The 26,746-nt window shown below is 34.6% G+C and overlaps 1 protein-coding gene across 3 annotated transcripts; it reads right to left on the bottom strand.

The window, feature by feature from the left end:
• Window positions 1–641: 641 nt before the first annotated feature.
• On the bottom strand, window positions 642–26,746 carry LOC121382634 (putative cytochrome P450 120). 3 transcript variants are annotated; one of them, XM_041512163.1, is made up of 13 exons: window positions 26,712–26,740; window positions 26,256–26,342; window positions 23,008–23,326; window positions 21,065–21,139; window positions 20,315–20,399; window positions 16,763–16,798; window positions 14,123–14,259; window positions 12,598–12,677; window positions 10,636–10,830; window positions 9,300–9,410; window positions 8,266–8,393; window positions 5,439–5,526; window positions 642–4,378 (listed from the first exon to the last, which is right to left on the bottom strand). In XM_041512163.1, exons 3-13 carry the CDS (start codon window positions 23,195–23,197, stop codon window positions 4,208–4,210), a joined length of 1,296 nt encoding a protein of 431 aa, XP_041368097.1. In that variant the 5' UTR covers window positions 23,198–23,326; window positions 26,256–26,342; window positions 26,712–26,740; the 3' UTR covers window positions 642–4,207. The 3 variants fall into 3 exon arrangements, with proteins under 3 accessions (XP_041368097.1, XP_041368101.1, XP_041368100.1); XM_041512167.1 differs by lacking the exon at window positions 26,256–26,342 and having other exon boundaries at window positions 26,712–26,746; XM_041512166.1 differs by having other exon boundaries at window positions 26,256–26,737.

Below are 26,746 nucleotides of genomic sequence, written 5' to 3'. Positions count from 1 at the left end.
CCATATTTAATAATATTTTCACGAATTGCTTTACCTCAAAACCCTCCCCCTGCACACACATCTGCCGATATTTATATTTTTGCACAGCTCTTTATACTGTTAAATTGGAATTTCGATATTGATTTGGTAATCAGTTCATGTATGTATTTACTTTCCTTTGACATCCAACAGCCAATGTATTTTTCGAATTGGGGCGACATAATGATAATAAACAACCATTCATTCTTTGGTGTGTGGTTTAGAGGGGTTTCACACAGTGGCATAGCCTACGAAGGGGGGTCACGGGGGTCACGACCCCCCAATAAAAAACAACAACCCCAAAACACCTATTAAATTTTATATATATATATATAAAAATAATACACATACATACAATGTGCATTGGCGTAGGAAGCAGGGTTGGGAGGGCAGCTGCTGGTTTTTTAAAATATATTTTACATGTATTTACATGTGTGCACCCCCTCCACATTTTGGCACCTTCCTACGCCCATGGGCTCGGTTGCACACCCCCCCCCCCCCGGAAAAAACCCTGGTACGCCGCCGTATTATAATATATTATAATTTATACACTATTTCATGTGTTTGATAATTCATCACACCTACAGTAAGTTACCTCAAAAGAAAACCCCAACACAAACATGTAATATTTGTTTTCCCTTAGTTTATTACAAACAAATCTTTTTGTACTAATAAAAAAAATTAAGTGAAATAAAAATATATAAATTTTAACATTAAAAGCTGAACAAAATATATGAGAAAAAGTTCTCATATAGCAAAAGAAGAGTAATAATAAACGAGACACATAAAATGGGCTGTGCATTGTTAAATCTTCAGCTAATTAGTGAAATAACATACATTTTACAAAGGGAACATGCCAGTTTAAGAGTAACCCTGTTTTTCAGACACTATAATTGTAATCTGACCCGTAATGACATGACTGACATAAAATGGCCATGACCTTGACATGACCTAATGACATAAAATATACATGACCACAGTAGTTGGTTACAATTACATACTATGTATAGTAGAAATGAGGGACACCTATCCCCATTCACTTATAGCAGTACTCTCTTTTGCTCTTAACACTCATAAACATTGCTAAGCTGATTTAAATGGCTCATAATTCATATAAGAGCATACAAATTTAACCTTCACATTTAACTGCTTATTCATGTCACTAATCCATATACAGTTAGTAGCATATGACACATAATTCTATATAATGAAACTGTTAATAAAGTTCTTCTCTGAAAATGTTTAGAATCAGAGGATTCCTGTGGACTGTTTCCATGAGAATCCACATTCTCATGAAAAAAGCCAATTTTTTAGCCCTGCATGATACCACAGGTACTGTTGAATGTCTGCCCATGTGTGCTCCCCACACTTAACCCCCATTTCTGATTCTACAGATACCATCTAATGTCACATCTTTGCATGCTTCCCCCATTTACCCCTACCCTTAACCTACAGCTTTCAGATGGCTTATTTCTGGTACCATATACATGTATGCCCCCAACCCCGTGTAACACCTCTTTATCTCAGCTTTCATTTGCTTATTTCTGGTATCACATACATAGAGAATACTAAATGAGTTCCATATGAGACCGCTTTTATTGCAACAAGTGTGTTTTCAATGGTATAACACGAGCGAAAGCAAGTGATGTACAATTAAAAACACAAGTTGTAATATAAACGGTCTCACACAGGAACGAGTATAGTATTTTATTTATTACACCACATCAATTAACAAAAATTGCACAGAACGACTTCTAAAATAACAAGAAATGAAAATGCACTAATTAAAAACAGGGAAAATGACGTTGCTTACCAAATGACGTCAATTAGCAAAATGACATCATGTTGTGGTAACTTCATTTAGCTATTTATCAATGAAACTTTGCATTCCTATGCCACATATCTATCAATGAAGTTTACAAAAACAATATTGTAAACATATAAAAGGATAAACAAAATTATGAAAATATGTATTTTGTTAAATTATGCTACTAACATTAATTATAAGAATTGATCTAGCAAGTATTTTTCCGAAATAAAAATATGAATCGAAAGAACCATACACTTTTTGCATGAACATCTATGCAGAGTTATACTGTGTAACAGTCGATCACCTGATCAGAGGTCATGACCTCTCAAAAGGCATATTCCACAATGTGAAGAGGCAATAAATATCACCTGGGTATCTCTTCCACCAGGGTGTAATAAAGTTTAGTCTATCCAAGTTTTAGCTGTTAATTTGTTTAGTAACATATTATCCATGTGTGACCCATCCACTTACCCCACCTTTAACAAAGGTTTTAACTGCTCACTTTTGGTCCCACAGGTATTGTCCAATGTCTGACTATGCATGCCACCCCTTACCTCACCTTTATCTAACAGGTTTTAAGTAGTAATTTATGATACCACAAAACCTGTTCAGGGTTAAAACAAATGAACAAAATTAGCTAGTAAGTTAGAAATTAGTTAGCAACTACGATTTAATGTTTTAAAATTGTTGAGATCTCTGAAACTTACACAGCAAATTGAGACATGATACTGAACGAAATGTTCCCAACTGTTTATGTGTTCCCACCCCACCCTTACTCCCCCTTTAACAGCTTTTAGCTGTTCACGTGTGGTACCACAGGCATCGTCCAGTAATTGTCCATGTGTGCCCCTCTCTCTCACATAACCAACCTTTAACTAAAATGTTTTAACTACTCATTTCCGATACCACAGGTATTGTCCATATCTATCATTATGTGCCACCTTCCACTTAACTCCCCTTTAATTTACAGTTTACAACTGCTCGTTTCTGGTAACAAGTATATTGTCCATGTCTGTCCATTTCGAAATTCTAAGTGATAGGCCTGAATAACTATCAGACACACAAATAAGTTCCTTACAACAAGAATATATATACATGTATTACAGAAAACATGTTAGCCAGGAAGTGCAACTCTTGCAAAGTGAGTTTGGCTTCTGTTTTCCCTTGCATACTAATCAAAGTCTTATTAATTTTTCATATATATATCAACATTAAAACAATAATTCTGTGGAAGTCAACATCTGGCGGCTTCTTGCCTACCATAAACTCATTCGATGTCAATGTCAATTGTATTCAGAGATGTTCATCTCAATGCATGTTTAAAATAATAATAATAATAATAAAATAAATAAATAAATAAACAAATACACACACACACACACACACACACGGTCAAACCTATATATAACAGCCATCAAGGGACCTGGCAAAAGTGGTCATCATGGACAGGTGGCTGTTATATACAGGTAAAGGAAAACACATATCAAATAGTCTAGTATCAACAGTCATCACAAAATGTAAAGTAAGAGAGAAAAACATAATTTTGACTACACAAAAAGGTTATTCAAAGCATAAATTTATAAATGTCTTGTTGAAACTCACTCTATTATACACCTTTTAAAAAAAGCCATTTATCTTAGATTGCTTTTCAATGCATTTTGTTACCTATTGAATGAATGCACAACACACAAAAGGTTGCAGGTAAGACATCATTATATTTTACAAAATGGCTAGTTTGCCAATGTATAATGGGTGAACAAACATCATGGCATACTGTCAGAACTGCTTGTCTGACCAGTAGCAATCACACACCTTGGAGTACACTATCGGTCAGTGTTGATGGGTTGAATATATAACAAGTCGGTTTGCAAATTAAATGACCAACAATCAGATATAATATGCAACTTATATATAATATATGCAATATAATGGACCAATTAATGACACCAAAAAGCTATTAAAACAGGTTACTCTTGCACTGCCATACATGTTACAAAGATTTATAAATACTAACATGTTTAATGTATACTGATAATTAAATGTTTTTACAAATGTAAATGTGTTGTTATGAATATTTTGTATATTGACTTGTTTTATCACACAAATAAAAACCTTTTTGGTTCCCCCGAGCTGTCCATCAAATGTTTGGCACATAAAGTCTGCTTGGTTGTTAAAGAGACTATACTGGGTTTGTAGCCATAGTAACATGGATTCAGCCTTTATTTTTGCTTCCTAATGCCAAACAGAATTGAAAATAACTGAATCAAATGGAATCCTAAATGTATTTATCATTTATAACACTTTGTTTTATTGCAACTTTTTTCCACAGATTTTATTACCCAGATATTACATGTGATGTTATTACGTCACTGTCTATCTCTAATCTCTACAACCACAGTACAGTCCCTTTACATCATCTTCTTCTATTTTCTTCTGAAATGAACAGAACACTTCTTCTTTGGGCCTGGAAACTGGCAGCCATTTATACTCCAAATCCTGACCAGGTAGCAACTGTAAGCTGAATGTAGACAGCAATTTTGTGATGATAGTCTGAAAAGAACCAAAAAAAAAAGGAAACATTCAATAGTAATAATATCTGCATAATTGATGTTAAATTTTTTTTTGTACATATAGATCATAAGATACTGTGTATACTACAACTCATGTATTTTCAATCATCACACATCACTCTTCAGCTGATACTATAGGATTGAAAACACACTCATAGTAATTTATCCTGCAACCACTGTTTCTATTGACAGATTATGTTGACCAATTAAAGCAAAGTCATAAACGTATACTAGCAGATTATGACTTTTTACGTCACTCATAAGACATCACACGCATAGCTACATTACAAAATTGCTGATTTGATCTCTAGGCAGAGCCTCGCAGAATTTCCCATTCTTACCTTCACAGGATATCAATGGCATCATCTGGAAACTCATTTAGTAACCTATATGAACATTGCACTTCAGTTATTCACTTTGTCAATAAGCTATGTCTCACTACATAAGATGTCAAAATGACAACTTTCGTAGAACTGTGCATGAATTAAAACATCTGGCAGTAAGATATTTTATACACACCATTCTCAAGGAACACCTTGTTGATTAGTGAGAACTGCTAATCAATTTAAAATTGAACCATAATATTACAGGAACTATGCTAATAAGTGTGGGTAGTCATGACAACATAAAACTTACATCTTGGAATAGCAACATTAAATATATGACTTTTGCAATATAGGTTTGCATGAATAGGATTTAATAAAAAAAATGCCATGAGAATTGTTCAAGGATAATTTTGAATCTGCAAAACACAAAACAAATTTGAAAAATGAATGAGACAATTTTTAGGTACTGGCCATTTATAAAAAAAAATAAAAAAAAATAATTCAACAAAAATTGAGATAATTCATCATTTTCAAACTAAAATTCATTGTTGTGGACCTGTGACTGTCATTTTGGAAACAAAACATCTGATGAAGTAAACACATTGTTTTTTTGAAGACCCACTATTCTAGCATTCTGTGCCTATTCTACAAGCTCCTCACTATATGGGTCAATGATGAGATGATTGTCTAAGACTAAACCTTAGAGTCTGTTACCTTAACAATACAATCAACAAGCTTCTCTCCAACACAACACCTTGGGCCTCCTCCAAAACAAAATAGATTCCTTCTGCTGTCACAAGAGCTGCAAATTACAACAGTATCAAGTCATAACAATGTGTGAGAAAGCAAAACATTAATAATATAATCAACTCAACATCTTGCATTTAAACAATTACTGGTTCTAGCCAGTGCACCATGACTATATATATATATTCAAGGCCGTGGCATGTGTCATTCAGTCTATGAGATGGTGCATATAAAAGATCCCTTGCTACTTATGAAAAAATGTAGCAGGTTTCCTCTATAAGATTATATTACAAAATGACCAAATGTAGCCAATGAATGATAAATCAATTTGATCTTGTGGTGTTGTTAAACAAAACAAACTTTAACTTTAAACAATTACTGAAGTTAATCAGGTGTACAGTTCACACAGAAATGCATTCTTCTTTTAAAACATAAATTCCATAATTTATTAGACATTTTTTTTTTTTTTTTTTACCATACAGCTATCAGTACCTCTGAAAGGAGAGTTAACAAGCATTCAGAGCTGTAACCTCACCGTGGTGCAGGGGTGTAACATTCTCTTTGAGAACCCCTGCGCATGCTGTAACCTCACCGTGGTGCAGGGGTGTAACATTCTCTTTGAGAACCCCTGCGCGTGCTGTAACCTCACCATGGTGCAGGGGTGTAACATTCTCTTTGAGAATGGCTAATACAGCACAAATAAATTTTGAGTAAAAGTCAGTATCTATCTGTGATATCTGTGTTTTTGCACGGTTCTTACACTGTGTTTTTGTTTAAATCTTGAATTTTTATATTGATGTTGATCATCACTTTATTTGTTTGCATTACTATAGTTTGACACCCAATAGCTGATGTATTTTTTGTGCTGGGGTGTCGTTAAACATTCATTCATTCATTCATTCATTCATTCAGAGAGTACTGCTAAAGAAATACATGTCTCATACTAAATTCAAGGGCCATAACTCTGTCAAAAATGGGTAAATTGCCATGAAAGTCAAACTTGATCTGTAACAGTACATGATAAAGCTACAGTGAAACCCCTCAAAACCGGACCCTCAATAAACCGGAATTCCCTCAAAACCAGACGTTTTACACAGTCCGGTGATTTGCGTATCTTTTAACACTAAAATTTACCCCTCTAAACCGGAAACCTCTCTAAACTGCACCGGACAAAATTATCCGGTTCCTTTGTGTTCCTTTAATGCAAATTTTACCTCAGAAAACTGGACGGTCACACCAGCATCAATCATTACCGCATTACTTATACTTTGAATACCCACTCAGCCGATAACGTGATTGCATATGCAGAGCTGATTACAGGTGCACATGCTCCAGTGTCACTGTTGTGTGGTTGACAAATACCAATTAAGGGATTAATTAACAGCTTTGATGTATAAATAACTGGAGCAAACACATATACTCCCTTTATATAAAGCTCGATTGTTACAAAGTTAGATTAACTTACGAATTTGATTGAGCTCCTTTTCATAGCTTACATGTACGTCTCACGATTACCACAATGAACAGCAAAGCAACTAGGAATTTAATTAATTTTTTTCAATTGTTTCAACCCTTTTTTTTTTTCTTTTTTTTTATCTTTGCAAAGTTTATTTAACAAAATAAAGAGTAACCAAGAGTAAAATTATTTGGCTTGGTTTGGTGAAAAATTTGTTTCATTTTAGTATTTACTTTCGACGTGTCAGAACATCCAGCGAAATGCCGCCATTTTAATTATCGCTTGATGATAAATTTAAAATAATTCGAAAGTTCGAAAGTGTACCTGTTTTTTTTGGCAGTTTTATTAGTTACTAAATCAGTAGAGAACACTAACCAACAAACGGTTTACCTCAATACTGAAACCTCTGTAAACCAGATACCCCTCAAAACTGGACATTTTCCTTGGTCCCATGACTGTCCTGTTTTGAGGGGTTTCACTGTATATACAAAATTTAAGTCAATATGTCAAGGCCTTCTGAAAAAAAAGTCCGGAATGTTTTTTCTTCACATCTCCCAAGTTCAAGGGCCATAATTCCATAATTACCATAAAAGTTAAACTTGATCTGTAACAGTACATAACAAAACTATACATAAAATTGCAGGTTAATATCTCAAGGCTTTCTTAAAACAAAAAAAACATCAGGAAAACTGTGAAACCTATAGTCCCCTCTGGTTGGACCGATAGGGGACTAATAATATATCAACACATGTTGAATACAAATTCTAAATGTTGAAATGATACAAAAGTACCAAGTGTTATTTCCCACTGCAGCTGTTTGAGACATCGTACACAATCATCATACATATACATTATTAAATTCTGTTTCCTATAATTTCATTAGGATACAAAGCATAAATTAAAGAGTACTGAAGAATAAACTCACCTCCATTTCATCTTTTATATCCCTGGTAAAATTATTTCCACTTGTTACTTCCTACAGCTTATGACAAAATGAAAACTACTTCATGTGCAGGGTTAGCTCTGGCACTCGCCAAATTCGCCAATTTCAAAAACAATTAGAGAATTTTATTTTAATTTGGCAAAATAATTACATGTAATAATTAATAATTTTTTTTACAAAATAACCAAAATACCAAATAGGTTCCTGCCATTTTTAAAGTTTAATAGATAACTTGGCGAAATTTCTTCTCCTGACCCAGAGCTAGCCCTGATGTAGACCATAAACTTGATACAGAATGGAAGCTTACTAATCCCTTTGAACCCTGTGAAGCACTTTCTTCTTAACAATTCAAAGTAGATTGAAGAATGCTAACGGTGAAAGGGTTAAGCACATACCAATCTTTCCATCTGTCTGGGCAAAACTCATCAGAATTCGGGAAAACACTTTCATCACGATGGGCAGCATATGTCATGAAGACAACACCGTGACCTTTCGGGACCTTGTAACCATCTACTGTGAGATTCTGAAGAAGAAGTTTGTTTCGTTTAACGACACCACTAGAACACAGTGATCTATTAATTGGCTATTGGATGTCAAACATTTGGTAATTTTGACATATAGTCTTAGTCATTTCCATTAGTAGCAAGGGATCTTTTATGTGCTCCATCCCACAGACAGGATAGCACATACAATGGCCTTTGATATACCAGGCGTGGTGTACTGGCTGGAATTAAAAATAGCCCAATGGGCCCACTGATGGAGATCGATCCTAGACCAACAGTGCATTACCACTGGGCTATGATCAGCTATGTCATGTTCTGAAGTAAATAATGTCTGGAATGAAGTTAATGCTGGCAATAATCATAAGTCAGTAGGTTTAAAATGAAGACATACGGCATATAATGTCACTTATAAATCAATAATAATCTTCGCAGGCATGTGTGCAGGGGGTGGGAAGTTTTAGGTGTCGAATCTCCCTCTTCTCGAACAAATTATTTTTTTTAAATATATTTTCCGAAGGAGCATAATTCGACCCTTTCTCCCTTTAAACTTTGCTCATCACAGTCTAAACACCTCCCCTGCATAAAGTCCTGCAAACACGCCTGCTTGGGGACACTCTCTACTTAACATCCATATATAAAAATAGTGTTTTCAATATTCGTAAGTAACAGTATGTTTTTGATATTTTTTATATATTTTCTGGAATGAAATGTAACTTGGTTTTTAAAAATTAATTATAAATAATGTTTTTAAACATGCCTTATGAATCTATGTTCTGGGTCATGTTTTGCAAAGAACTTTCTCTTTTCTTTTTCAAAATGTTATTAATTTTCCCACTTTAAGATTAAGATTGTTGTGAACTTTTTTTTAATGCAAGCAAGTTAGTACCATACTGAAAATGTTAGTTTTAATATATTGGTAAACAAACCTTTTTGGCAACTCGTCTACCCCCAATAAAGGGAGGATACAACCTCTGCACTTCAAGATAGAGGTTATCCAAAATATCCGGCTTCAGAAGAAGTTCTGACTGTAATGAAACCTAAACAAAGGGAAGTACAATTTAAACCTCTTATAATGCATAAATAGATGTCAAGTTAATGTAGCCAGTTTTCTGCAATACTGTAGCTGTCATAAAATACAGCACGAGACTGACTTTATGACAAAATTATGAACTATAAGCTATTTAGTTTAAATCTATTGGTATTCCTAATAACAAGTAAAAAGTGTTATTCCTGCTTTTGCTTTCACGTAAGTGCCGTAAAGGAAGGAAGGAAATGTTTTATTTAACAATGCACTCAACACATTTTAATTACGGTTATATGGCGTCGGACATATGCTTAAGGACCACACAGATATAGAGAGAGGAAACCCGCTGTCACCACTTTATGGGCTACTCTTTTCGATTAGCAGCAAGGGATCTTTTATATGCACCATCCCACATACAGGATAACACATACCACGGCCTTTGATATACCAGTCGTGGTGCACTGGCTGGAGCGAGAAATAGCTACGTCCAGCCCCGCGCCCTAAAGTCGTGCAAAATACCTATGCTAAACATTTCAAACTTTATCCGAAAACAAGGACTTTATTCAAAAACAAGGATGATATTGTGATCCATAAGAGACATCATTCTTAGTCACTTTTCGTAAGCAGGGGTGGGAATTGGTGAACTGTAAAAAAGAGGAAATCTAGAGGGGTCTGGAGTGGTGAACTGTAAAAAAGAGGAAATCTAGAGGGGTCTGGGGGCAAGGACGATTAAAATGCGAGGAAACACAAGGTTCCATGAGAGGAAAACCACGGATGCGAGGAGAATTCCCACTTCTGGTGAGTCATTACACAGAATCAGATGGCGATGGTCATTCAAATTACATAACTATTCAAGGGGGGGTTATTCAATGGTATGTTTTTCTTTTTCAACAAAAAAGCAATTAAATGCAGGATTTTCAATTATTATTTTTTATATAAAATTGAAATAGCTATTATTGGAAATGTCATCTCCTGATACCTGACTACAACCTGGAAAAAAAAAAATTCTATCTAGTTTTCACACTACTTTATAATAAAATTAACATTTAAATACATTATTGGAGTAAACAAAAATTTAATACAAATGCTACTGAAACAGGTGTCCTTGCTAAGTATCAGTAAAAGTAACAAGTACTTATTAAAAAATTAATAGCACCTATTATTTCAATGGTGACACATAAAACATTTATGGACATTAAACATTTATTTACTCAGACACTAATAGATTTACCACTCACCTTGTCATCTCTGCTTATTTCAATACACAGTGATGTTAAAAGGGATGCAAGAGCCTTTGGTAAAAGGGCAGATATAAACAACAACAGATGATGGTTGATGTGGATTTCATCAAAAGACAGTGCTTGTTCCATTTTGTCCATGAAGAAGTGTTTCTTGTTTTTTCTTTTCGAAACTATTAATTCCAACAGTTTTTTCTGATAAACAAAAACAACATGTACTATGTAGAATGGTGAATACTGCTTGGGAAGATACAAATTAGGATGCTAAAACATTTGGTATACAAAGCAAATATTTAAAAATAGTTAAAATGCTCGAATTTACTTGTCCAATGCTTCAGATAGAAAGTATTATTTCTATAGAAGCAGAATGTACATTTGTTAAATATAAAAAAAATCCAACATCTAATTCCATTGCATTTTTTTTTTTTTACAGATAATTAAAACCCATAGTGTCTGGGTCTTTCTGGAACAATTATTAGAAAATTGTACAAAGAATAATCAAAAGCTAGTCACTGATTTGAACATAGTTTAGTGCTTGTGATTTATTGGGAAAAACACTTTTGGTCATTTCTGTTGTCAAATATTTAAAGGGGCTTGCATACACCTTTTTCAAAACCAAGTTCCATACTTTTTTAATACCTTTACCAAAACACATTAAACCATTTTTCACACTTACTTTGCATAGATTATGATAACCACTGTGCAAGTGTATAAAATCGGAAATGATCAGCTTCCCAATGTTAACGATTGCGTGTTAAAGGAGATCTTGCTCAGGTGATGTTACGCAAGTTACTGAGATTTGCTTGTTATCCATACTTTTTCGAAACTTGCACACAAAATTGTTTTTTTTCCATACTTTTTCAGACCTGGAAAATTAAAAATATAAATTCCATACTTTCCAAGGATATCCAGACTGAGTACGAACCCTGTAATTATACTAAACATGCATTGAACCAAGATATTTTCTTTAAACAAAACCTTATAGTATATTATGGTTTAAGCTGTTGTTCACCAAACTGCTAAAAAGCTAATTCGAAAAACATGAGTCATTGGTATATGAATAGCTATTTTCAAAAATAATTCTGTTTAGCTAAATGTTATTTGAATTTGGCTCAAAATTTTCCCATCAGATTCACCAAATTGCTATTAATTTTTGGCGTCCAGCATAAACCCTAGTATACGAATTTGGCCTTGTTTTCACAGAGCGATAACACAAATTACTCTGTATATAAAGATGAAATGGACAACAATCATGGTATTAAGATTCCTTTTTAAAAATAATTAATTCAAATGTAAGCCCATTGACTTAAATACTGGGAAATGTCCTGTTTTTGACGCCCATGGACTCGATTTCGTGTGGGCTTAAACATGAAAACTCTTGGCAGTAATTTAGCATATCACCCTGATTTGACATACTATCTTAAGGAGAAAATGTACAACATTAATTGTACTAACTCACTGGTGTAGCCAGGATTTTAGATTGGGGGGGGGGGGGGGGGCAACTCACACTATGTATGTATGTATGATTTTAGAGCATTTAATATGGTAAAAAAAAATAAGAGGTTTGATTGCGGGGGGAATGGCCCCTGTGGCCACCCTTGCTAAGCCATTGTACTAACTTAACACAAGGAAGGAAATGTTTTATTTAATGACGCACTTAACACATTTTATTTATGCTTATAAGGCATCAGACATATGGTTAAGGATCACACAGATATTGAGAGGAAACCCGCTGTCGCCACTTCATGGGCTACTCTTTTCAATTAGCAGCAAGGGATCTTTTACATGCACCATCCCACAGACAGGATGGTACATACCACAGCCTTTGTTACACCAGTTGTGGAGCACTGGCTGGAACGAGAAATAACCCAATGGGCCCACCGAAGGGGATTGATCCTAGATCGATTGCACATACCACTGAGCTATGTCCTGCCCCGTAACTTGATACAATGACAGGCTCACCTTGGCAACCAAAGCTTTACTGTATGATGTGGCGTTTTCTGTACCGGGAATTTTCAGTGATAAAGGAACAGATATAATACCTGAAATAGATATCAGTAAAAAATCACACGAGTTATCTCTTTCAAGATTAGTTAGTTATAAATCTTCACAGAGTCAAACATGCACAACATATATTTTTTACATCTATATTCTACAACATATTTTAATAATGTCAATTGCAAACACAAGCCTTAAAATAGTTTTATTAACAAAAAAAAAAAACAAAAATCCCGTTAACAGGTAACATCAACTGTCTGCATACATGTCCAAAGTTGTTATCTTCTTGCAGGCTAGCTCTGGCACTCACCAAATTCGCCAACTGCAAATGTTAACAGCAATTGGCGGATTTTATATTAATTTGGCGAAATAATTTTATGTAATAACTGACATTTAAAAAAAAAAACTATTGATTTCTGATATTTTTTAAGTTTAATAAACAATTTGGCGAAATCTTTTTCTCACTCAGAGCTAGCCCTGTTCTTGCCATTTTCAAACACGACACAGGTTATCATTTGTACCTATACTATTATACTATTATAGACACTGCATACCAATCCTTGGAGTGAGCTTTAGCAAGTTACACAGATTGATTTTTTTAAGGAAACAAGAATCAGAAAAAATATCTAAATATAAAAGGACAACTCCCAGAAATATTTTGTAGTGCAATTAGTAATGTTAGTATAATTATTATATAAAATTCACTGCATCTTATTTTTGTATCATGACATCACTTCTCTTAGCTGGTATGTATAAACTGGTCTTTGTGGCCATATTGCATGCAATGTGTTTTAACATTAACAAACCCAGGATTGCAGTCTTTTCGGCCATATTGCATGCAGGATTGAATTCCAATATTACAAAAGTCAGATCCTGATACGGTAGTACAAAGTTACTTATGATAATGTCAATAAAGAATACATCACAAAAACCCAAATGACATGCAATATTGGTACAACGATGATGTGAACAGGATTTACACATAAATCACATGCAACACAATACTGATGCCTGTGTGATGGACTATTAACAGAAAATATGCAACACACCACCAAAGGATCAATCAAGATTAATTTTGAGAGCATTTTAATTTGATGATTATTATACACCCAGTACAATGTTTAGATGTAGATTATAGATTCAGTATATTAAAGCCACTAACTCTAGTTATATGGTATTATTTTCGATTATTATACCAATTAATTGATACCTTATTTATTAGAACATGCTTCTGGTCATGCTGGTGTCTGTAGTAGTTATGTATCTAACAAAAACCATGGGCTAGGTGGCTTTAAGATATACTTAAACCAAATTAGTAGATATGGCAGACCATGGAAATAAATATTTACATATCAGTCTACTTACCAGTTAACCAAAAATACGAAATGGTGCCATCTTCCCAAGACAGTCATTCAAACATTTACATGCAGAATCTAACAATTCAACTTACGAATATAGCATCTAAAAGAAAAGTCTTATGTATTCTGACCATGCCAGTGTGTGGTTGTCAAGGAAACGATTGCATCGGTATATGAATTGGCTTCCTGCATATTTAGGCCCAAGAAGATGCTCAGACAGATTTCTGTGGCTAGCTGCTTGAATAACGTGTACACCGGAACAGGTTTGCTGTAAGTGGAACAAGAGAAAACTGTTGCCAGAAATGTATATTATATAGTAGTAGTATTACATTATTAATCAAAGGAAGGGGCACACACCAGTTGAGGTAAAAAAGGTGGAGTCATGCAGACTGTATGACTTGAAATATACACAATAATATGTGTGTTCCTCTTCAGTTTATGTTCACGACAGACACCTGTTTGTAAATACAGTGAAACCCCTCAAAACCAGACTCTCTGTAAACCAGAATTCCCTCATAGCCAGATATTTTAAATATCAGTACAAAATAGAACCTCTCTAATCAAATACCCATTAAAACTGGAGATTTTACTTGGCCCCGTGGATATCAGGTTTACAATTATACACATTGCTGCATTCAGTAGATAAAGGGCCAGCAGTAAGTCACTAACAATAGTTCAGGTCAGGTTATGTCTTGGTGTTTTTCTGTACTTCATTTGCAGTCAGGTTTTTCTTCACAATGCATGGTTTTTCATGATTTTCTCAGATGACGGAGCTTACAGCAGGGTTGTACCTTGATCAAAATCTTAGGGGTGGGATGGGGGCACTACTTTTAATAAACAAATGAAACACTATAAAAATTAAACCCTGAGATGTCTATGCTATTTTCTGGAGTAAAAAAAAAAAGGCTCTGTTACAGCAACAAATAATCCCAGAGGTCAACTGCCACTCTACCTTTAACACTGTTTATCAGGAATGTTGAACAATGTTCACATATTGAAAGCGAAAACACAACTGGACTATATCAACAACAATTGCTGACAAACTCAAGTATCAGAAACATGGTGCAAATAAACATGATCAAAATAAACATATTTTCATTGAATAGGCCCGATCTGAAGAACATCAGTTAAATAAGATGGGTTCTTAAGTGGTATACTAAGGAGGAACCATTTAATGAAATCCACTAATAGTCCAAACATCTCTTCCCTTAGTATGTACACATATACATATGTAAACAAGACATTTAGGGAAATGTGGGCTTACATGCTTCTCCTAAAAAAACATTTCATTAGTAGCAAAGGATCTTTTACATGTACCATCCCACAGACAGGATAGCACATACCATGGCCTTTGATATACTAGTTATGGTGCACTGGCTGGACAGAGAAATAGCCCAATGGGCCCACTGATGGGGATCGATCCCAAACCTGACCGTGCATCAAGCGAGCGCTTTACCACTGGGCTATATCCCGTCCCCACAACATTCAGTATTTGGCTAATAAGAGTATGTTTAAATCAGCCATTTTGCCATATTATTCAAAGAAATACTCAACTTATCTGAAAATCGTCTAAAAGAAAATGTTTCTAATGTGAGCCCTAGACGTCAAAGGTGATCTTTTTAGCACTTTGAGAACATATTTCAGTTGTGCTAAATTAGCCCTGACCTGGTGCTTGTAAAACCTTTAGAGTCTAGACTCGAGACTCTAATAGTCTGTGACACTAATGGCACGACAACGCCATACAAACTGTATGCATGTAACATCATTAGAGATGGAGTGTGGACTCTAAAAGTTTTATAAGCACAGGCCCTGTAGCAATGATATTTAGGATACAGGCTCGCATGATCCTCCTCTTGGCAATTTCTTAGCATTTCAAAAAGAAAATACTTAATGATTTACAGCCCTCGAAGGATGTCGCAAACAACTGGTCAGGTCGTTTATTGGTTATGACGTAGTGTTTTCCTGTAACCAATACTTCGTTTGCAATCACGTTTTTAGGCAATGTCTCATACTGTAACAAATAACACCCAAATGAAATAAAATATTTCTAATTACGATTCATCGCATTTTAATGGTGATGATATCTCTTAATGTCACACAGGGCTAGCTCTGCCATTCGGCAAATTCACCAATTGCTAATTTTAAAAACTGGCGAATTAAAAAATATAACTGAGTAATAACTGTTGGAAAATAGTTTTTTGGTTTTGCTTTTTTGAGATAATTTGGCTAAAGTTTCTGATCACAAAGAGCTAGCCCTGACACCATTTCAATTACAATAACATCTCACAGGATTTCATCTTGTGAGAATTAAATAGCTCTTACTAACCATCGAACTAAATAACTGAAATTTAAGAACTAAAACTTTTACTGATAATTAGTACAATCTATTCATTGCTATAATTTATTTGCCATCTTTGTCATTTAAAAAGTAATATTTTGAGATTGCTATCAAATGTTATTACTGTTACTACTAATGCTTGATTCAATAACCAATTTTTTATTTTACTTAAAATTTCGGAACTAATGTCATAACCAAATCTGTTACGACTGAGAAATACAATGTAACCTACTAATTGGTTATCCTGAATACAGTTTATTTTGAGGGCTGGTTTTAGATTATAAATGACAGTAGTTTTATTGATACATACAATTAGTAGGACAAAAACATTATTTTGTGGTCTTCAAATGGAAGGGCATGCATTAGTGCAGAGCCTCTAACCCTAGCAGGTTCATATAGGCCTAAATTAAAACAAATTTCTCCAAACAAATACCTGTGATCCAAATTCTCCATTGCATACTTCATTATGCTGAAACAAAAAAAACACTGGCATTAGAAAGAGGGCAGCATATAGAAAAATGCATAGCAGAAAACTATTTCTAATACACTGGAAATCCTGGTGTAGATTATGAAACAGGTTTGGACTATTAAATACATAGTATTATATAATCCAGGGGTTTCCCCAGGGCCGTTAGGCGTAGCGGTCCGACATGCCTTGGTCCGTATAAAGTAAGTGCTTTGACAGCGTGGAAGTGCCTTAAATCAATTGCCGCTACGCCCTGATTTGAAGTACTTTAGAAAAACAATTATCACAAGTACGAGCGTGGCAGTCGACTACCTTTTGCAAACAACTTGTGTACCAGTATACCAAAGAAAGAAAGAAATGTTTTATTTAACGACGCACTCAACACATTTTATTTACGGTTATATGGCATCAGACATATGGTTAAGGACCACACAGATTTTGAGAGGAAACCCGCTGTCGCCACTACATGGGCTACTCTTCCGATTAGCAGCAAGGGATCTTTTATTTGCGCTTCCCACAGGCAGGATAGCACAAACCATGGCCTTTGTTGAACCACAAACCATGGCCTTTGTTGAACCATTTGTGACTTACCATTTGTGACACCCAATAGCCGATATGTATTTTTGTCCTGGTTTGTCGTTAAACAAACATTCAATCAATCAATCAATCAATTGTTGAACCAGTTATGGATCACTGGTCGGTGCAAGTGGTTTACACCTACCCATTGAGCCTTGCGGAGCACTCACTCAGAGTTTGGAGTCAGTATCTGGATTAAAAATCCCATGCCTCGACTGGGATCCGAACCCAGTACCTACCAGCCTGTAGACCGATGGCCTGCCACAACGTCAGTCTACCAGTATACCAAGCACACCTAATCACTATAACAGGTAAAACACTTCCTAACTACTCAACAATGGACCAGTCGTCTGCTCACAATTGGTGTTTGGTAATTTTAGCACATCTACTGGGACCGCTAATCTGTCAGGAAGGCACTTACGCGTAACGGGATTCCCGTGCCGAGCAATCAAGCTTCAAGGCCGATCAAAGAAGATGCCCATTGACAGAATCAACTGTACTATTTAACTCAAACAATGGGTGAAGCACTTTTTAATAGTACAGTTAAGTTGGCAATTAGTCATTTCTATCCTAACACCCCCTTCACAAAACACATACTGAAAACATCCAGGGCTCGCGCTGTCAGTAATCAATTTAGCCATCGGCTAATTAAAAATTAATTTTACAAAAAAATGGCTAATAAAATTTGCACGTGGCTAAAATTTTGGCTGAGCCATTTTCTATCTTCTGATGTGAACAAACGGTTACATAATCTATTCAACACCTCAAACATAATAATACCAAATATTCAATTAGCACAATAGCGATCTCGCGACCGGTAACGAGAAACGGTGTTATCCAGAATACAGCGTATGCCTTATAATGTTTGCTAATTTTAATAATCAAGGTTATTAATTTTAACAGCATGCATTCGACATGTATGACAGCAATGTGACGGTGATTCAATGTCTGGAAGATATGTAACTTGCTATTTTAATTTTGTAAAGTCTTTGAACCAAAGTAATAAAAACAAACCTACAATGCATGTCAATTTGAATACACATGCCAGTTCAGGGCCGAAAGACATGTCGGCTATCCCAAGGGCTGAGTTCAGCCAGACCGAGCGAAAACAAAACGTTCGTTACACTGGTTTGTGCGCTTCACGTTAAACCAAATAGACACGACGGACAGCAATCAAATAGTTCGCAAACGTTAGGAAGAACGTTCGTTCGTTCGTTGGATGAACTTAGGAAAGCTCTCGGCGTAATACAGGTCATGCTTCAGTCAGCTGACACCCACATGTCAAGAGTCATCGTTGCAGACATTAAACAATACAGTTACACAAAAGTAAATCTTGATGTAAATTTGTAGAAAAGCAATAGTTGTTTGCATCAATGAATACCTAACTGCAGTTTCGGTTATTTCCTTTGTCTTAGTTAATTTTGTACCTATGGTCGTGAGCACGCATGCAGATCGCGATTGTGGGAAATGAACATGCAGTATTTATACAAATTGCAGTTACACATACACTGAATTAGTTTACAATAATATTTGTTAGGTAATGCTAGATATATATTTGTAAAACTGTGAGGTGATATTTAGCTGGATTTTAAAAAGACTGTAAAGTTTTATTTTATTAACGTTTTTTTTTTTTTTTTTTTTTTAAATAAATGACTATACTGTGAAGTCAGCATTCTTAGCTTAGGTATTTTACAAGCAGAAATCACATCAAGCATTTAACCCGACGCTGAAATCAACAGCAACAACATGGCATAAATTATGAAATTGTTGGGGGTGGGGAATTGATGGGTTATTTAAAAAAAACATGTTTTAATCCCCCCAAGAAAAAACAAAACAAAAAACAAAACAAAACAAAACAAACAAAACCCCAACAACATGATTTGATGGATTGAAGGCAAACACTTAACTGTTTTCAATCCACTACCCCACTTCTTTTGGCTTGATTTTTGTGTTATAATGATGCTAAATATGTAAGCGCCTTAAAAAAAATCCTGGGGAAAGGCCTGTAATCTACACAGTGTAATTCAAAAATCTATCTTCTAACATTTTTATTCATGAGAGTTCAAGCTGTCATTCAACAATATGTTGAAAAACAGATTTAAGTTGAATATAATCACAGAGAATGTATTTTGCAATTAATTTTAAAATTATTTAATCTGCTCCTCAAAACGAAAATGAAAACTGATTTTTAAAAAAGGTACATTTACCGGTACAATTTGTAATGTTTCATATTGTTCCATGTTCATTCAGAAAAGTTTTGAATTATACACTCAGTTCAAATTATAATATTTCATAAACAAATACTGTAACTTTCAGCAATAGAATGTAAGTTAAACATATCTTCAATAAAAACACTACTGTGTGGTTATGCTAAAATGGTACAAAATGTGCTGATGTCCTGTCTTAGTAAAACAACAAAAATGACAAGATATTAAGTGAGCTATGACACCCAACTAGTCTGTGTCTTGACCTCTGTTCTGTGATTTTGTTTTTGAAACTGGATTAGGTCCAAAATATTCCAGTGATTTTTTTACTTCTCACTAAAGCTATTAACATGGCAACTTTCAGCTACATCAAAGAAGTCATTTCACTGACTAGATAAGGGCCTGTTTGAGCTATGGATGTTCATCACTTGTAATATTTTTTCATTCATTTCAACTTATTTTTGTGCTTATATCCAATTACGGTTCAAGCGCATTGTCCTGGGCACACACCTCAGCTATCTGGGCTGTATGTTCAGGACAGTGTGTTAGTTGTTAATTGTTAGTGGTTAACTAGTGAGAGAGAAGAGGGTGTAGTGGCCCTACACCTATTGACCGAGTCGTTAAAACTCGCTCTGGGTGGGAGCCGGTACCGGGCTGCGAACCCTGTACCTTCCAGCCGTATGTCTGATGATTAACCATGACGCCACTGAGGCCGGTCACTTGTAATATCAAAGCTTACCTATGTACTGTAGTCGTGTATGAACAGAGACAATCTTCAGTAAATAATTGGCACAGACATGTTCTGAGATGGTCTGCTATTTCTCCTAACAACAACAAATTGTACATTAAATACATGTAGAACATCACAGACCCAGTCACAATTTGAAATTTCTAAGCAGTTTAAAACTGCACTCAATATTTCAAGAACATCAAAATTCAGAGATAAAAATCTTAAAATTTAACACATATAATTATTCATAATATGGTCAACCTAAAATTTCTACAACATTGTTTGCTTTAACAGCTAAATTCATCAAAATTATACCCAAATCATTAATAAAAGCTTTTAAGAATGATCTGTATATCACATAGTTATGTAACACTGCATACATTTCCCAAGTACAAGTTATTTGCTATCAGATCAATTTCAAATAGCTCATTTAAACAGAGATTCTGGTATTGGTGAATACATGTCTACAAGATTTTAATTTTACTTTTACTTCTTTAATAAATAAATAATTGAATTCTATCCTAGAAGGCCCACAGGAACACTATCTAGAGTGGAGGGCAGTGGTACAGTCTCTAGTGGGGGCACAAGCCCTTTTTTTATCTTGATATAGAACAGGGTTAAAAACAAAAAAAACTTATATTTTCATCCTCAAGTGAGGAGAACAGTTTTATTAAACTTCATTGTTTTTCAAATTACCACAATCCCAGACATGAATGTTCACTCCTGTATATACACACCATCTGACCATACCAAACTTACCATTAGCAAAAATAATGTTGTCACCATACATCTGTTCCATGTATGCTTTATAGCCTAGCTCGAGGTCGACAGTTTCTGAAAGAAGAAGAGGGGTCAGAAACAATTTTCAATATCAATGTTAAAATTAACCCTAATATGGCAGATCTATACTACGATCATCCTCATATTAAAATTGCAAGTCTCCAAATTCATTTTATGGAATGGCAGGCAATCTGCTTCTGACATTTATGACTGGAAGCAAATGCTAAAAACTGGAAGTATTTCTAAACTACTTGCACCGATATAAAACATATTCATTTTATGTAAATTTAAACTAATCCTTTTTTCCTTTTGTGTTTGTTTTGTTGTGATATCTAATTTAACATAATAACAAGATTATAAATGCTAAAGCAATACATGTCCCTACTGGGCCCATGAAAGTTATACTTGATCTGTAACAGAACATAATAAAACTATACACAAAAATTTCAATCCAATATGTTGAGGCATTTCCAAAAACAAAGTCTGGAAAACATTTACATTTTCAGATTGCTCCCTGATAATTTGAAGCCTTGATGTTGGGTAAATAAGCATGTATGAATGACATTGGGTAGAAACATTCCGAGAACTGTCCTGCATATTTATACAGAAATGTATTTGTTAAATTTTTACCCAGAATTAAATGTCTTGTCTACAATACAAAATGTTCAGTGCAATGTGATGAACATATATAGATGCAACAGTAAACCACGTTTGATTGACCTAGGACTTATAGTTTGTAAGAAACTGATCTGAACCCCACAAAACTTTTACTTTAAACTTTAACACAAAAGTTGATGCTATTGCCAATGCTGCCACCATCAGAACATTAATACATATATCTCGCTGTTTTACTTTGTAAAGGCGAAACAAAACTGTTACTGCAAATAAAGTTGTAATTGTTCGCCACGGCCAGAAATCACTTTTCATTTAATGTTTCCATTCATGAATCAGATTACATGATCTACAAAAACGTTTTGACTCATTTGTTTAAGAAACAAAGGGTTTACAACATTCATTCACCCAGGACAGATCATCCTAGCTCATTAGTCATTAATTATTCTCCAAGTCTCCCACTTGATGAATAATGCATTAAATAACCCCAAAAAATATATGTTGAATGGTCTGGGATGAAACTGAATCTTTTCACAATCAAGTTTATTTTAGAACACTTAGTCTAAATACTTTGGTAATTAATAGCATTATTTTAATTTGGGGAGTGTTTTGTTATTGTTGTGATTAAATATGTACAAAATGGCTCCTCAGCGTTTTGTTTCTTTTGGGTACCCGACCTGTGACAAAGGGTCTTAAAAAGTATCAATTTAAAGGTGGTTACTGTGAATTCTTTATAAAAAATAAAAAAGTATGACTAAAACAAGTTTCACGGTGGCTTCTAAATCTAGAATTCTGGAAAGATCCTGCCGCCTCCTACCCATTATATAGACATAAACACCCTAACTCTAACCCTACAGGTAACCCTAAATCTAACACACGTAGGGTAGGCAGGTGGGCATGGGGGCAGGCGAATATTTAGACCCTTTCATCTCTGAATTGTTGTGGCGGGATGTAGCACAGTGGTAAAGCACTCGCTCAATGTGCGGTCGGTCTGGGATCGATCCCTGTCGGTGGGCCCATTGGGCTATTTCTCGTTTCAGCCAGTGCACCACGATTGATATATCAAATGGCCTTGGTATGTACTACCCTGTCCGTAGGATAGTGCATATGAAAGATCCCTTGCTGCTAATCAAAAAGAGTAGCCCATGAAGTGGCGACAGTGGGTTTCCTCTCTCAATATCTGTGTGGTCTTTAACCATATGTCTGACACCGTATAACCATAAATAAAATGTGTTGAGTGCATCATTAAATAAAACATTTCTTTCTTTCTCTGAATTGTTGAACACTGATAAATCAGCCATCTTCCTTACCTTGTAGAATTTGAGCTACTCCTGCATTTGATCCCACAAACACTGTGGGCTTGTTGAGAAAACGTGTGGCAAATATCACAGAGTTTGTCTCTTCCTTGTATTTCTGAAAGAACTTGATGGGATCCTTGGCAAATTCAAGTGACTTGTCACCCAGCAATGGCCACCCAACTCTTCCGGGAATATCTGCCATCTAGGTTTCAATACTCAAACTCCAATTTAATAATTTAAAAAAAATTAAAAATTAAGGATCGACATGAAGAATCTTTGTCAGCTTCCCTGCATTCTGCTGATGTCATCAGTTATTCACGCAAATCTGGAACTGTAAACACAATGTCTATCTATAATTCAGTTTTACAAATCTGAACACATTAAAGTTTACATTAATTAGTTAGGCCTATCATTAGGTTGTGAATTTAGTTGTCAATGATTTATCTTCTATGAAAATAAAGTGCAAAGTGGTTTAATAATGTACATACACAAAAACATACATTAAAAACAAGTCTTTTTAAACAAGAAACTTCTAAAGGTAATTAATACATTCTGCCAAATTATCTCAAAAATGCAAAACCTATTGCTATTTTCCAACAATTGTTTTTAAAATTTGCAATTGGCAAATTTGGCGAGTGGCAGAGCTACCCCTAAAATATAATAATATTTTTGGTTCTATCAAGTTTATATCCCAATTTTCATTTGCCATCAGCTATGTTGTTAGATATAATAATAAAAAAAGAGTCTATTTTGATTCTCTTTTTTAAAAATCCATTAAAAATTGCATTAAAATACCTAGGGCTAGCTCTGGCACTCGCCAAGTTCGCCAATTGTGAATTTTAATAATACTTGGCGAATTTTATTTTAATTTGGCGAAAAAAATGTGCATAATACTTAATATTTTGTTGGAAAATAGCTATAGATTTTGCGTTTTTAAGATGATTTGGCAAAAAATTTCTGATTACCCAGAGCTGGCCCTGAATTACCATTTTGTTATAAATTTAAAAATGGAAATTTTCAAGAGATGTTATTTTGCATGTTTGCCAAATCATGATCATAATTACTATATCGACAGTCAATGGTTAGTAAGTACCAAATTGTCCACTACTCTATTCGGAGAAAAAATATGAAACAACTTTCCTGTCATGAGTGAACCCTGGAATAATAATAAGCAATTATGACACCATGATGAAAGCAATACAATGTTTTACAAGAGAACACGGTCAATATTTAGTCACTGGATTTCATAAAACATCAAATCAGTTTCATTACAGTACCGTAATTGTCAAATTATATACATCAATAATTTAATTTTAAAATAAGGTACACAAATCATATACAAGCAACCTAGTACTATGCAATCTAGTCTTTTGCAGTACCAGACTTTTTTTTTCTTCAATGTGGCAACATTTTTGCTTACTAAAATTAATTTTTTACATTCATTCAGGCAGTTTATTTTGCACATGAATTGACTGAAATATATTTGACTTGACATAACGTAAAAGCAAAATATAAGTAATATCTTTTGCATATATTAGACATGGGGCGTTGTATTTTTTTTTTTAAAGGGCCATGTTATTTCTTTAGTTCATTCAAATACACAGGTTTATTTTAATCAACTAGTTATTTCTTGGGGTGAGGGCTGGAAGGAGGGACTTAAAAAGTAATCATGTTTTGGGGTTTTTAATGTCACTTTATACAAGTTTTAAGAAGGGTGTTAAAACAAATATTTTACTGCTGATTTGACTGACAGTCGCTGTGTCGCTTGGCTATGGAAACACTGTCTGCCTTAATATTTATAGTCAGTCCCATCCTTTTACAAAAATGTTTGGTTTTTGTAAATAATTTCAGTTTGGTTTGACATAATTCTGTCCCTACCTCAAGTGACGTTTAGCTCTTCTCTTTGTTTATATGTTATAGGGGAGAGCTACAAATGACTGTGTGTAATACTCTGTCAATCGTCGACGACCAAATGGTAGCCAACTACTGTGTCTAAAATAAAAAAATATTTCCTAAATCTGATGCCACAGAGCTTTATTTTCATTATTCTCAAGTCCAGTCATGACATTAAGCTTACATGTTGTTAACCTGTACCGATGCTACACAAAGAAACCTGTGGCCTCTATGCGAAACAAACCTGCATTGTACTTTCTTGTGGTGACGTAGAGTAAAGTGTGTGCCCACGTGACAAGCTTTGCACACTTACTTGCAGGGGCCGTATCATACTCGACAATAATCAAACTACTCGATTTGAGTTTAATTAAATGAAACTATTTAATCAATGTGTATTTTGTTGTTTATTTTAGATATCATTATTTTGTGTGCTATTAAAATTTATCAATTGATTTCTGACGTAGTGTATGTGTTTTGTGTGTGCACGTTGTGTGTGTATGTTGTGTCTGTGTGTGTGTGTATGTGTTGTGTGTGTGTGTGTGTGTGTGTGTGTGTGTGTGTGTGTGTGTGTGTGTGTGTGTGTGTGTGTGTGTGTGTGTGTGTGTGTGTGTGTGTGTGTGTGTGAGCAAGAGAGAGTGTGTGTGCTTGCATGCATTTAAATGTAAAATGACTACATATGTACAAACAATTCTTATTAGCGGGCCATTTTACTACACTAGAAATTAAAAAGTTTCTTTGGTAGATATTAACATGCTTATATCCCAGTTATTATTTTATTTTCCATAACAATATATTTATCTTAACATTACTGACATTAAACATAACTTAACCCACAATTAATTTGACCATTGTTGGATGATAAATTAAGAGGCCATTTAGCATGTTAAGAGTAATCATGTTTTCAAAAGATAATTGGATATGCCAACTACATAATTATATACATTATTTAGCAATTACAAACAATAATACTTTAAATATTAAATATGGGGCCAAAATGACCTTATACCCTAAGAAGTCACTCAAGCTAGACTATAGTCTGTCCGACAGGGAACACCGTTTTTCATACTATGGAATTTACTACATGTTATTTATGTCTGAGCGGATTGATTTGTCAAATTAACACAAAAATAGTATGTTTTTGTTATTTGTCTGTGGGATGGTGCATATAAAAGATCCTTTGCTGCTAATCGAAAAGAGTAGCCCATGAAGTGGTGACAGCGGGTTTCCTTTCTCAATATCTGTGTGGTCCATAACCGTATGCCCGACGTCATATAACCGTAAATAAAATGTGTTGAGAACGCCGTTAAATAAAACATTTCCTTCCTTCCTTTAACTGTATTAATTAGCCTAGTAAAACTTGCACTCACTCGATTTCCATGTTGGACTTCAACAAACAACAAAAAACTTCGCCTTGGACCCCACCAAGAGCCTGCAGTCCCTGGAACCTGACAGCTCTGTATTTTGTAAATAATTTCAGTTTAGTTTGACATTAGCAGAAAACTAAAATTGATTTGAAAATAAAAAAAAGTACAATTCTTGTATGTAATTTAGAAAACAATCGGTTCGTAAATAAATAATTTGTAGCAAAAACAAAAGTCGTTCTCTGTGGGATGGACAATTATTCGGTGTCACAATAAGTTGAATAACTTCCCGGTTCTTTTGGAAACTTTTCGTGACAAAATTGTGTTATAAATTATAATATAAACTACAACTTTTAATGTGCACTTATCAAGAACAAAGTATTACTCTTGTTTTTACACGTAAATTTTACTTGCCACTAATGTTACAACTATATCATTTACATTTACAGTGATATTCATTACCAAAATGAAGTACCCAAGCTCGAGGCAAAATCCTC

Source organism: Gigantopelta aegis, chromosome 10 (genome assembly GCF_016097555.1).
Source record: "Gigantopelta aegis isolate Gae_Host chromosome 10, Gae_host_genome, whole genome shotgun sequence".
Taxonomy (NCBI): Eukaryota; Metazoa; Mollusca; class Gastropoda; order Neomphalida; family Peltospiridae; genus Gigantopelta; species Gigantopelta aegis.
The sequence above is the reverse complement of the archived record's forward strand: the minus strand, read 5'-3'. Positions and strand labels throughout refer to the sequence as shown.